The sequence below is a fragment of the Coloeus monedula genome (genome assembly GCF_965178545.1).
Source record: "Coloeus monedula genome assembly, chromosome: 3".
Lineage (NCBI taxonomy): Eukaryota > Metazoa > Chordata > Aves > Passeriformes > Corvidae > Coloeus > Coloeus monedula.
Genome location: NC_138783.1, coordinates 89,833,504 through 89,846,928, shown reverse-complemented (window position 1 = coordinate 89,846,928; position 13,425 = coordinate 89,833,504). Strand labels below are relative to the sequence as shown.

The 13,425-nt window shown below is 41.0% G+C and overlaps 1 protein-coding gene across 1 annotated transcript in view; it reads right to left on the bottom strand.

Moving 5' to 3' along the window:
• Window positions 1-12,753, bottom strand: part of LOC309570829 (uncharacterized protein) — a 49,592-nt gene extending 36,839 nt beyond the window's left edge. The window contains exons 1-8 of the mRNA XM_082277841.1: window positions 12,667-12,753; window positions 11,184-11,262; window positions 10,109-10,365; window positions 8,940-9,082; window positions 6,913-7,147; window positions 5,207-5,396; window positions 4,079-4,253; window positions 2,848-2,913 (exon numbers count right to left, since the gene is read on the bottom strand). Coding sequence (XP_082133967.1) covers window positions 2,848-2,913; window positions 4,079-4,253; window positions 5,207-5,396; window positions 6,913-7,147; window positions 8,940-9,030 — 757 coding nt within the window. The 5' untranslated portion in view covers window positions 9,031-9,082; window positions 10,109-10,365; window positions 11,184-11,262; window positions 12,667-12,753. The remainder of the gene's footprint in view (window positions 1-2,847; window positions 2,914-4,078; window positions 4,254-5,206; window positions 5,397-6,912; window positions 7,148-8,939; window positions 9,083-10,108; window positions 10,366-11,183; window positions 11,263-12,666) is intronic.
• Window positions 12,754-13,425: the final 672 nt, after the last annotated feature.

Below are 13,425 nucleotides of genomic sequence, written 5' to 3'. Positions count from 1 at the left end.
CTCAGCAGTCACAATAAAACCACTTTGTGGTTGGAGTCTCCTTTTAGTCTCACCTGTGGCTATTACCCTAATGTCTGTAAGGTAATCAAGGTTTGCTCATCCTAGGTGGTCCAAGGCATCCAACAATACAACTTTTAATTAATGTTGTGTCCAAGCCTTACAAATATGGACCAAATTCCACAATAAGGAGACTAAACAAGTTGTCCCATAACACATCCTAATCTTAATGATTTAGGCTGAGAGTCACAGGCAGCCCTTTGACTAATAAATTGCTCAGCAAATACTATCAAGGATTTAAAAAAACCCTAAACACTGCCTTCAGTAAATTTAAGAGCCTGCAGATCAGATTCCATCTGAGTAGAGGCTGCATCAGTAAGAACTCTTCTGAATTGAATGGGAAGTCATAACTAATAACCAGTCAAAACTGGGGATCAGACTTACATGATGCTTTAATGGGAGGGAGATACACTACAGGGAAGCCCAACTGTAACACTGCTTCATTTCTTCCACAGTTACAATTACAAAGAAAAAGGGAAGATTTCACAGAAAGATTAGGGTTATATGGGGTAAAACATTATTATGGAAAGTCTCCCTATTTTAATCCAAGACCTGGTGAAAAAATTTCCTTAATAGTGAAAGAACTGAAAGTTTTTCAGGCATGTATTGTTTGTAATGAAGACAGAGAAGATGTAATTACCAGAAAAGAAGGGGCTGCTGAGCCATACTAGACTATTTCAACAGAATTAAATAACCATCTGAAGACCACAGGACTGCAAGCCTTTAAAATAATACTGTTTGTATCAGATCCTGAATATTCTCCCTGTTCAAAGCAAAGCCTTCTGGACTTTGGAAGAACATAATTTCTATTAAAGCTCATTCACAATTCTGGTCAAAATCTACTGATCCTCACCAGAACCTGCCAGCTTCAGAGTAAGCTACCTTTCATAAGCTATTGAGGCCAAAAAGAAAAGAACAAAACAAAACACCCACTAAAACCCCAAAACACCCCCAAACACACATACACACAAAACCCACCAGTGTTTCGGTGCTGTCCAGTTTAATACCATATATTCAAAGTTAGAATTTGGGACAGACCAAAATGTTTCACATGATATGAAAAGAAACATGAAGCTTTAACATGAGAAAACAACACCTGTTATATACAATATTTACAAGCTTGATGTCAGAAAAATTAGCAGCAGAAGTAGCTGTATTATGTGAGATTCCATCACTGTGATGCACATAAGAATAATCCACAATGCTCTGGCCTGACCGCCCATGTCATGCCAGAGTCCAAATGCAACCTTTCCTCAGAGATTCTCTAATGATCTAATTCCTCAAAAGATTACAAAAGAGTTTCCTGTACTAGGAAATTCTAGTAAATAGCCAATCACACTTCCCCAAAATCAGTCAATGCTCTTTTAAATCAAGTATTTTGTTTGCAACTGTTCCCTTTGGTAAAAAATGATTTAAAAAATACAGTTCAAACAGCTCCAATCTCATTCTTCTGGACTTTGTCAGTAGAACACAACTCTGTCTGACACGTGGTGCACTTTAAACACACATAACTTTGCTTAGGAAAAGACTACAATACCATATACTTGGCTCAGAGAATTACAGAATAACTGAGGTTGAAAGAAAGGGTCTGTAATTCAATTTCCCCCTCAAAGCAGGGTCTGATTCTGAGGTCAGACCAGGCTGCTCAGAGATTTATTCAGCCAGATTCTAAAACCTCTAAAGACGGACAGCACAACTTTTTTGGGCAGCCTGCTGCACTGCCCAGCTATCCTCCCTGTGAAGAACTTATTCTTTATACCCAGAATCTTTTATTTAAGAAATTTCCAAGATAAACAGTACCTGGTGATTCCATGATGATTTTTTGCCTTTTCTTTTACACCCCTTTTATACTTTTTTACAACTTCTGTATTCTTAGTGCTTTTTGCCTACATTCTTGGACTTACTTGTCAAGGTAAGAGACTAAACATTTTAGAAGCTTCGTAGTTAGGGATCAGTGTGCCCCAGACCCCAAGGCCCTCTCCAGAACACATTCTGTAAACCAAGATAGAACCATCCAGGGGAAGGCTCCTTGGGGAGGGGGGCTCACTCGAGCCTCTCATTGGGGAATCTTTGATAGATATGCTAATTAATAAGACCTATAATGTTATACCAGATCTGTTGTGGGTGTGGGCATTGCAGTGTGCTTTGGGGTGCGTTTGACCTGGACATAATGCACCTAAGGGTCCTAAAATAAATACCAAGGTAAAATCCCTTTTTCCCTTCTAAACGTGTTTGATTCTTGATTTTAAGACCAGGAAAAGGCATCACTGGGATATGCATAAACTAGCAGCTCACTGTTTCACAAAAGATCAGTATCCAAAATCTGTATTACCCTAAAACAAGGAATAAAATCCAGGTTGTGGAGAAGAAAGGGAGACCTGAAACATACAGGAAGAGAAAGAGCTACTGGACTGGTCAATTGCTAACTATCCTAACATGCTACATGTACACAAACCATATTTCCACAGATACTGAGGATACGTCAAGACACAAACACTGAGAAGCAGTAAAAAGGACAGATGGCAATAACAGAAAATAAATCAATAAAAGAAATGCATCCCGCACAACACTGCTGGTCAAAAGACTCCAATCTTAGGCACAGTTACTTCTCCCTGCAAATCACTTGTGGGACTCATGTTCTAATATCTACCCTCTGTCTTCCAGATATCCTCAATCCACATGCTTATCTCCCAGTCTTGCTGAAGTCCGTGGAAATGTTCACATATTATTTCACAAAGATCAGGAGCTTATTTGTTTCAGTTAATGATCTCTTAAATAGTCACTACTTACCAAGTTCTACTTCAATTGTATTGTTCCTTGGATAAATAAACTCTGGTTGTATCTGCAGTGGTTTTTCTAACCAAAACAAAGAGAAAAATAAAACCTTCAGGCAGGAAAAGATCCACAACTTAGTTCAACTGACAATAGTTTTGGTTTTACAATGGGTTTGTTTTATTGTTTGGTATTATTGTAGTGCCATACTTACTGCTAGTTTCAAATTTACAACAGAAATATCTCATAAGATATATGCTCTACTCTCTCCGAGCTATTCTATTTTAGCTCCCAAGTTAACAAAAAAAAAACCTTAAAAATGCTTTAAAAAAAACCTCATGTCTATTGGCAGTAGATATAAAAGTAACACCAAACCAGAAAACAAAGACAAAACCAAAAAATGCAGTTAACTTTTTCAGAGATAAATAAGGTAAAGAAAAAGGGCTGTATCAATAACCTCCTAGATAAGGTGAATATTTTTTTAAGTAAAATTTTAAACAAACCCATACTTAAACTGGGCTGGAATTTTATCATTCTGCATGATGTACAGATGGGCTGCCAACAACCCACTGTTCTTGTATCACCTATATAAAGTCAGAATTTTGGTTTAACCTAAAAAGATGGACCTGCTGTCTCCAGACAACTATTCTGATAGGACTATTATCATGTTACTAGTCAGGTAACCAGCAACATTGCCCACAAAGACATAATCACAATGGTGACTGCAATAAATGACACTACTGGCAGAGTGAGACAGCAGAAAAGCACAAACAAGTGCCAACAGTAAGCCAATCCTTTCAAGAGGAACATTTATTCACTTTATACTACCTATACAGCTTGTCACATCTCCTTTCCCATCAAGAGAGAAGCAAGCTCACCAACAGGGCTTCAAGCAGGTAGTTTGCTGTGCTAGTCTCAGAAAAAAAAGCTTCTATGTTTAAGCTTATTTACTTTTATGGTGCACTATTTGTTTTGGCAAAAACAATTCCTCCGCCCCAGTAACCATTGCTTTCTTCTAATTCTGATTACCAACCCTGAATTACTCATTTCCCCATGACCATCCATCCTCAAAAGCAATGCTCAAGGGTAGCAACATGACTCATTGCCTTTCAATTTTATGTTCAGGAATAAATTAAAGAAGATTTACAACTCTAATTTCACAGAGCTGAAAAGTAACATGCCAAGTATCTTATGTCTGCATACAAATATTTACAGCAAAGCCAAACACAGAATAACATCATGCACTCACCTTTAACCTCTAGACTTATGGTTCTTGAAACATTATATTGTTTTCCCATATATGTGTATAACATATGGCATGTGTAGTTTCCTCTATCTTGCACAGTTACATTACGAATCAAGACAGCATTTTCACCCTCTGCCAAAAGAAGTCGCTTGTCTTCAAGAAATCCAGGTTTACACTCCTAAACACACCAAAAGTACCTTTGACTTAAGGGAACTAAAAACATGACAAATAAATCAGTTACTGAACTCTACTGATGGTTAAAATACTTTGCAAATACTGACTTTTTGAAAGTCACGATGTGGATTCTTTTCCAAGCATCACTACAGTCTAACAAAGTCTGGTGACATCTTGGTCCACTTGCACTTTTTAAAAAAATCACTGCAGCCAATCCTTTAAGTTTTCAAATGCTGTGCTTTAGTTCACTGCCTTCATCAATAGCTTGACAGTTTTCTCTCAGGCTGTCAGGTGTAGTAGAAGTTATTACACATGTAGCAGAGTTTATGGGAATACATGCCTGCACCCCTACTTCTTTGTGATCAAAGAGCTGCTGTAGCAGTGCCTCATGCTGTTTGGGTGTTTCACCATTTCTGTGGCAATGCAAATTCAGGGAAAAAAGCTTCCTTTTCTTCCTTGACCTACAAACAGTGGAGAATCTCTTCACCTCAGAAGATGTATAGGTGCAGCACCAAGGTTATTTCACATGTATAGGCCCATGTAGCTCTTTTAATACCAGCATCAGAATTAGGAGTTCCAGAATTTTAGCTTAACACAGACAAAATACGTGTTTCCAAGCTTGCACAGAGTATTTTCGTAGAACCAAAGCAAGCAGCATAGGAATACCACAGCATGGTCAACAGATAGGACATGCCTAACATTCTGAGAAACTGAAATAATTATGCAAAGCCTTCTATTTAGAGAAACATACAAGTTTTAAAACTTATTATCTACATAATAAGTAGATAATCAAAGGATAAACCAGAATTTCACAAATCTTACTCACACTCATGCCTTACTCAAACTGCAGAGAAAATAAACCTTCATTTCCAAAAGCTGCTTTTCACAGTTACTTCATAAGACATTTTAAATAACACATTTTGTATCTTGTATATATGAAATACAGATGTTCAGTACCTTATACCAATGTACTTCAGGCTGATTATTGTCTCCATCTTTAAATAGTTCTAGATCAGGACATATAATCTTCCCAGTATTAGTGCTTGTCACTTTTTGTTCAAACTTCATTTTTCCATTAAAACACAAACCGTTATCGTTCTTAAAAACTGTTAAATTTATGGTTCTTTTGTTAGAGTGGTTAAGGCTCCTGTAATTAGAACAGCAGACACGTCAGGTCATTAGCAGTAAGGTTCCTTATTTCCAGCAAGTCAGGGAGAGGTATTTCAGCATCTCCACCAGCCTTGCCTCTATAACACCCCAGCTATACTCCCTTAGCTTGTAAACATCATCTTCAGCCTCTCAGCTTCCAGATGAAGAGATGGAAATAAGCTCTGAGTTTGTGTTGTGAGCAGAAATGGAGTTTGCTCTGGACACACCAGACTATCAGGACTTCTCAGAGCTGCAGTTAAGGCTTAAGTGACTGATGTTAAATGACTGAACCCTAGCAAGTTTTTTGTTCTGCTGATATTATGTAAGCCAGGGATGTGAGGTGCCCACAGGAACACATCTCATAGCTCAAGTAACTAGAACCACAGCAGGAATGACTAAATTAAAATTATGCAGTTGGGTAGCTTTGAAAGGATGTCTTCTGACTTCCAATTTTGGTTTCGTGGTAAACTCCAGTGAAGGAGTGTGCGGGTGACATTGGAAGTTTTTGATGATCATTGTCACTACATTCACAACCCAAACCCCTCCAGCATAACTGGTGCACTCTATGCACACCAGTATACATAACTACACACTACTAAAACAAATTTAGGGCCACCTGAAAAGCCTGGATTGGCTGTTCTCAGCGTGTTGTGGCAACACCAGGAGGAAAGGAACATCTTGTGTACATCTTCCCAAAATTAATTTCCTGTTCAGCGCACAGTGAATTTCAACCATTGTAAAAAAAGATTTGATGACCTAAGTATTGAAGTTCAGTGCACTAATCTTAGCTATTGATCTAGCAAGAGCCTTAAAGTACTAAAAAAGCTAGATATAGATTATTTTCAAATCATCTATTCCTTTTTAGTTCTCTGTGCACTCAGATCATTTGAGTAGTACTAGAGACACATTATTTTCACTGTCTCTAAAGCTGTCTAGCACACTGCTTTGCTCTTTAAATGCATTCTCATTTTTGACCAGTAACATTTGGTAATATTTTAAAATAAAATATAAAAAATGTTTTCTGCCTTTTAACTTGTGATTTCTAGTAAGATTTCCAAAAAGTAGCTAAGCTCTCCAGAAAGTCTGTGTGTGGTGATAAAATGCAGAGTTGCTCCTCTTAGAACTTTCTTGCATTTAGCCTTGTCCTACAAAGAAACCAAAGTGTTCTTCTGATCTGTCAGTATTAAACAGCAACTTGAACACAGGAAAAGCCAAAGAAGTTAAGACATTCTCCTGTGACCTTACACTTCATCCCAAACAAACACAGCAAACAACCACCCCCACAGACCATTTTTAGTATCATCATGCTTTAAGATAGTCTTCTGTATGAACCACTTTTGCAGTGCCAAATGTGTGGAATAGAAGAGAAACACAGGCATCATGCAGAAACAAAAAGCATGGTCAAAACAGTGCTTTTAACTGATCTAAACATTCTACCTAAAACAAGAAGTTTTGTACACTCAAGTCCCACAAATTAATTATCACACTTGCAATCCAGTTGTTTCCTTCCTTACCTTACATTGCATTCATAAAGCCCAGAATCTTCCAGCATTGCAGGAATAAACCAAAGCAAGCCCTCTCGCTGGTGGATCCTGGCATCCCTCTCTGTGGTCACTGGTGTAGCACTACCATTTTTATACCATGTCAGATTGTAATCAGAGTGAAGCACTGGCAATGTAATTATTGGGCAAGTAATAGCTGTAGGCTCTCCAACAAGCACAAAGTAATCACAAATAACACACCCTTTTGCTAAAAAAAAACAAAAAAAGAAAAAATTTTTAAATGATAAGTGCTTTTAATTTGTATGCTTTTCTGTTTTAGAAGTATTAATACCCATTCCAAGTTACACAGAATTAGAAAAACTTTCTGTAAAAATTTATCATTTGAAACATCACAAGGCTATTATTTTTCAGTTGTTACCATCTTCTGGTTGAGAACATAAAAACATATTTTACAAGCTTAAGCCACAACTTTCTGTTAAGGTATCCAGCAACAAGCACATGCAAGTCAAACAGCCTCATTGCAAAGCAGAGTGTAAGATGATCCATGGGATTCATCAGGCAACTCCAAGCTTCCCAACCTACCTGTCGTGTCCTTGTTACTTAAGCCATGTTAGTACTTTCGCAGAATTGCCAGATTCTTAAAGTAAATACTATCTATGTAAAGCACAGTGCAAACAGTAGCAGTGCAGAGCTCCTGACAGTATTCTGCCACTATGACTGTGGAGCCAAAAACAGAAGCACAAGACAGCATGGACAGCATGGAATGAGATCAAGACCTCAATACATCAAAGGGTCTGTAAACCAATATGTCACAATACAAAAAAAAATTCATAGAGAAATAGGATTCAGATTAAGAAGACTATAATGTATTATTTCCTCCCTACATCTGCATCTTTAACCAGAAGGCCCATTATTAGGAACATCACAAAAAAGGCCGATATAAACACAGCTTTTGTAATTTTGCCTGTGTAACAAGCTGACAAGACATAATCATGCAGCCTAGCTAGCACTTCTTTCAACATCAGCCAAAAAAAGTCAGAGAAAAAAGGAGAGATACTGCAAAAAGTCATCAAGAGCCCAAACTGTAAACAAAAACTTATTGGAGAATACCACTTTAGCACAGAGCTGGCCATTTGGCTATAAAGCAGATTATAAAACTTTCAATCTTTTGCATACATTTGCCCAGAGAAGGTGAGGATGCCCCATTCCTGGAAGTGTTCAAGGCTGGGTTGAATGGGCCTTTGAGCAACCTGGTCTAGTGAAAGGTGTCCCTGCTTATGGCAGGGGGGTTGGACTGACTGATCTTTAAGGACCCTTCCAATCCAAACTATTCTGTGATTTTATGTGCAACACTGAATTTTTATGAAACTGCAAAACATCTGGTTGAACTGATTTTACAAATCTTGCTGAATGACTGTACAAATGCATAGGTTATTGAAGACTTTATTTATTTTGAAATTGAGTATGTTAACTTTCTAATATCACTACCTTCCCATTTAAAGACTTCAAGTAGGTCTCCATATAGCTCAATCTAATCCAGAGACATTAATATTAGACTGCTTATGCCAAGAGTAGCAAGACAAGCATCATTAATTTATGTAGTTCTAAACTTTACTGAAATACTAGACCTATCATTAAAAATATTACTAATTTAACTGTAAAGGAAACTCAGTCCTATTGCTTTCAGGACCAGACATACAGAATGTCTCATAAAGAAGGCACTCTATAGCTAACCTTATGTCGAGGAAGCAAATCACTTTGGGCTTTCTTCATAAGAAACAGGGAGAGGCTAATCAAAGTCTCAGTGCCCTAAATTTATGTGCCTAGATTTTAAAAAACTTATCTCCATTTGTCCATGACATTCCTAGTGCCATTTGAATCCCAGCAAAGGCATTCAGCTATCATCAATATGCTAAAGCAAAAGCAAATCCCAAACCCACTACTTATTCTCAGTAACTCTTTCCTATTAAATACACACAACTCATCTCTTGCAGATTTTCTTTTTTAAAATGGCAATTTCAACAAAGTATTTAACCTACCAGCACTGAAGAGAGGTATCAGTACAATGAGATGACCAATGAGCAAAAATACAGATGTCATATTTTGCTGCAAACCAGAAGTTTTTTCCATTGGTGTGGTAAGATTGTTCAAGCTGCACTGCCCTCTGCACCCTGCATTACTCCTTAAAAAAAAAAAAAAAAATCAGAAGCAGCATTAGTCATCGTGGGGAGGGGAAAACAGATTTGGTAATTTCAACTTTGGTAGATTTCAGCTACAGACTCTTGGCCTTCACAAACAGCTGCTCAGTTTTCAGCTGTCTACTAGAACTTTTCCTGGAACTAGAACTATTCCAATGGAATAACTCTTGCATAAGTGTAATATTCTTTTACCAGCATAGTTAAACGAAAAAAAAACCCCACAACCCTCAAGCACAGACAAATTAGGCTAGCATAGTGATTTAAGCTATACTGCATAATTTTAAAATCAAGCTTAAGACACTCTTCTTTCCAAATACTTACAAGAGACACAATCACAGAGAAGTATAAAGTTTCCTTCTTTGAACTGTTCTTATACAGCTGAGGCAGCATTGCTTTTAAGAGCAATAACTTGAAGTTCTTTGCAGAAGGACAAGCATACTGTAACTCCAGTATGATCTGCCACTTAAAATTGGCATCTAAAGTCGAATGTCTGTGGAAATCACAGCTAATATGAACTGCTGTGGTCAGACACAGAGAAAGTGTCCAAGAATTGTAGTTTCAATTCACACCTCAGGTCTTATTTTCAGTTTTCTCCAACAAAGACATGACTGAACACACACCCACTGCCCTCATGGCCCAAAAGTGGCTTCTATGAAACTCTAAACTTTTAACCAAGTCCTGCTCTCCTCTCAGGACCAGCATTTTCTTGGTAAGGTGTCATCAGAGATCTCCCCAAGCCTTCTACTGTCAACCAGCTGGCCAACAATTAAATCCTTCCCCCTCTGACAGCTCATTGTAGGCTAAGATCTGCATTTAGTGGCCTTACCTTTCCTCAGCTTTTGATTATTTTGCATGCTGCTGCCTCTCACTCTAAAGCAAGCTCGTTTCACATGTAGCAGTCCATTGCAAAACATTTATTGCACAGGTCCTAGTTAATATTTGCATTCCACCCAGCTACAAATGGCAGGAAGAAGATGAAGTATCCCCTGAAAAAGTAAGCTGTGACTTACTTTTATATCCAATGTAATTCGCTTCAGTCACAAGTAAGCCACACCAGTTCCTTCTTTTGAAGCATTTCATATGCAGAAGTGCTGCATTAGGGAGGGTTACATAGTGCAATAATTTAATATAACAGCCTCCAAGATAGTTCTTTTGGACAGTTTATCTGAGGAAACCCTCGCACCACAGTCCTTATTTAGTTGCCTTGTGTGTGCTTTTACTGTAACTTGCCAATGAGCAGGTCACCATTTTTGAAGTTTCAGTTTACCTGTAAAAAGCAGAGAACAGGAAAACAAGATTTTACAAAACACATCATTTGGACAGCAGCATACACATACAAACCTAAATTTTCTACAGACATCCTAAATGTAAAAGCAAGAGCATCCCCCTGCCTACATTAGAGAGATGACTTAAAAGAGCAACAAAATTTGCAGTAGAGACTGATCAAGAATTCTAGTAAATACCTTTGGGAAAAAAAGTTTCTGTCAAAAATGACATAATGTTACACATGTGTCAAGCAACTTTGTAAGACAGGTTCAATGACTAAAAGGAAACAAAGAATACTTAAATTTAGGGAAAGATAATAATAAGCATTATAATAAGGGTATTCTGACACTGACATGATGACCACAAACTTTAGCCCTTATGTCTCCTTTCCAGACAATCTTGCAAGCTGCAGAACTACAGAAAAGTTGAATCTTGAAGAAAAGCCCATTATCCAGGACATTCTGATGAAGCTACATCAAAATGCAGTCAAAAAGTATTAACAAAGAAGCCTGCAACAGTTAGGTCTTTGCAAGCTAAATTCCAGTTCAACTTTGAGACAGTATTAACCACTTAAATCTGAATTTGAAGAAAGTGTACTTTCTTCAAGTTCAGGTAACTGCCCCCACTTTCACCAAAGAACAGGAGGAAGGAAACAAAAACAGTATCTGTAGCAGTACATAATCAGCCACCAGTGGTTCACTCTACAAGAGTGAAGTGCAACCTGTTCATTCTCTTCCACATCAAACTGGAGATGAGTGTATCCAAACCACAGTGAAAAGAGCAGATCTTATCACTATTCAAATAAATTGAAAACAGTACCTTCTTTCAGTATCAAGTAGGAGTTCATTTCACAGTCCATGCTTTGAATACTTTTCTATGTCATTTCAACTCCTGATACCTGTCAATATGAAGTAATAAGAATTTTAATGTGGCACATTTTTTATTTAAATCCAAATTAGTTATTAAGTTTCCAGTATCATTTTCAACATACTGTTAAGATGCATTTAAGAGAACCTGAATGGCTCATGCAGACAAAATTGTACTTATCAAAAATAATGATGTAAAGTATTAAAAAAATTATGTCTTAATCTCAGGAGGAGAGAGGAAATCAGTAATGTTGTCTACCAAAAAGAAGTAGTAGGTGTTTCTCATTTAAGGATTAATTTAAAATATGTGAATTAAAAATATCTGAATTAAGGATTCTGCATTCTAAAGTAACTTCTCTGCAAGACTTTTTAGCCTGTTTTTTGAGGAGCTAAGCACATACAAATGGTCCAAGTCAAATAAGTGCACGCTGCTGAATTTCTGAAGAAGAAAAACAAAACACATCCAGCAGCTTGCTCGAGTCCTTGAAGAAAACTCCACAAACCTAAGAGCTACTGCTGGAAGCAAACCAGAGCCTTGATTCAGCTCGGTAGCTTTTAGCGGATAGCTCACTCCTACCAAGCTGTGGCTCCCCAGGCTGCTGCCAAGCACCACCAAGGCTGTGACCAGCACAGGTCTGGGACTGTCAGAGCAGCAGCTCCTTCCCTGGGTTTGATACAGGCATCTCTTTCACGCAAAACTTGCTCTTCCCATACAAACAGTTAAAAAAGAGCCCTTGTCTGATCATCGTTATGCAATAAATAAATACAGAAATAGCTTTTGTAGTGTTTTACCATGTCAAGAAGATTTACGCCAAGCCTTATCCCGCTTCCTGTTACAAGCACTTTAAAAAATGTGGCAGCGTTAGCACTCCTACAACTTTCATTTGTACATCGTACTCATTACCTGGGCTCGTACAATCCGATACACAACAGGAAGCAGACACAAACGCAAAATAAAAAATTACTTCCAAGGAAGCTATCTGGGGCCACAAAAGCTGAGAAACCAACAGCCACAGAGATAGGGAGACTGTGCCAACGTACCCCGCAGAAACATATACGGCCGCAAAACACGGCTGAAAGTGACAACCCCAGGGGTTCGGTGCTGGTTTTGGGGAAGCTGTCAGCACCGCAGCCTTACCTGGCCAGGGCACCCCGACCGGCGCCGTCCCAGGGGACCCCGCCAGCCCCGCTTCCCACGCAGCCAAGGAAGGCGAACAGCGCGACAGGAGACACGTGGGGAAGGAAACGCGCAGCTGCCCCACACCTGTCCGCCTCAGCCCAACCCCCTCCCCTCTCCTTCCCGCCACGCAGGCGGCACTGGAAGCCACGCCAAGCCAAGCCAAGCCGAGCCGAGCCGAGCCGAGGCCAGCCCAGCCCAGCCCAGCTCCGCGACAGAAGGAGGCACTGTCCCCACAACACCCACCACCCTTCCTCACCTCCATCCGCTCCCCGCCAGCCGACCCTGCCCGCTCCACATAGCCGGGCGGGCGGGCAGCGCGCTCCGCCTCGCCCGGGAGTCGCGGCCACCGCCCCGGACCGCCCCCGGACCGCCCCCGGACCGCCCTCGGACCGCCCCCGGACCGCCCCCGGACCGCCCCCGGACCGCCCCCGGACCGCCCTCGGACCGCCCCCGGACCGCCCCCGGACCGCCCCCGACCGCCCCCGGACCGCCCCCGGACCGCCCCCGGACCGCCCCCGGACCGCCCCCGGACCGCCCCCGGACCGCCCTCGGACCGCCCCCGGACCGCCCCCGGACCGCCCCCGGACCGCCCCCGGACCGCCCCCGGACCGCCCCCGGACCGCCCTCGGACCGCCCCCGGACCGCCCTCGGACCGCCCTCGGACCGCCCCCGGACCGGCCCGGCTCGCGGGAAGGGTCGGGCCGGTGAATGGCAGCTGGGAGCCGGCGGGCCGGGCGGCCCCGCGGAGCCCCGGAGACGTGCAGCAGCTGGCACAGGGTGGCCTCTTGTATGACCTCCTTCGAGGCATCTCCCCGCAGCTTTGGCTAAGCCCGTTTTCTCGGGCATCAGCCCACTTCCTTTGACCGTCACGCCTGGGTTTAGTTCCCCTTCAGGCTCTGATCCCCTGGGCGGGCGAGCTGACTTCAGCGCAGTTTTCCCTCAGGCTGCCCTCGGGGCTCGTGGCAAGCCTTGGCTGGGCTGACCTTGGAAAGAAGGCGTGAGAGCCCTGTGGTCA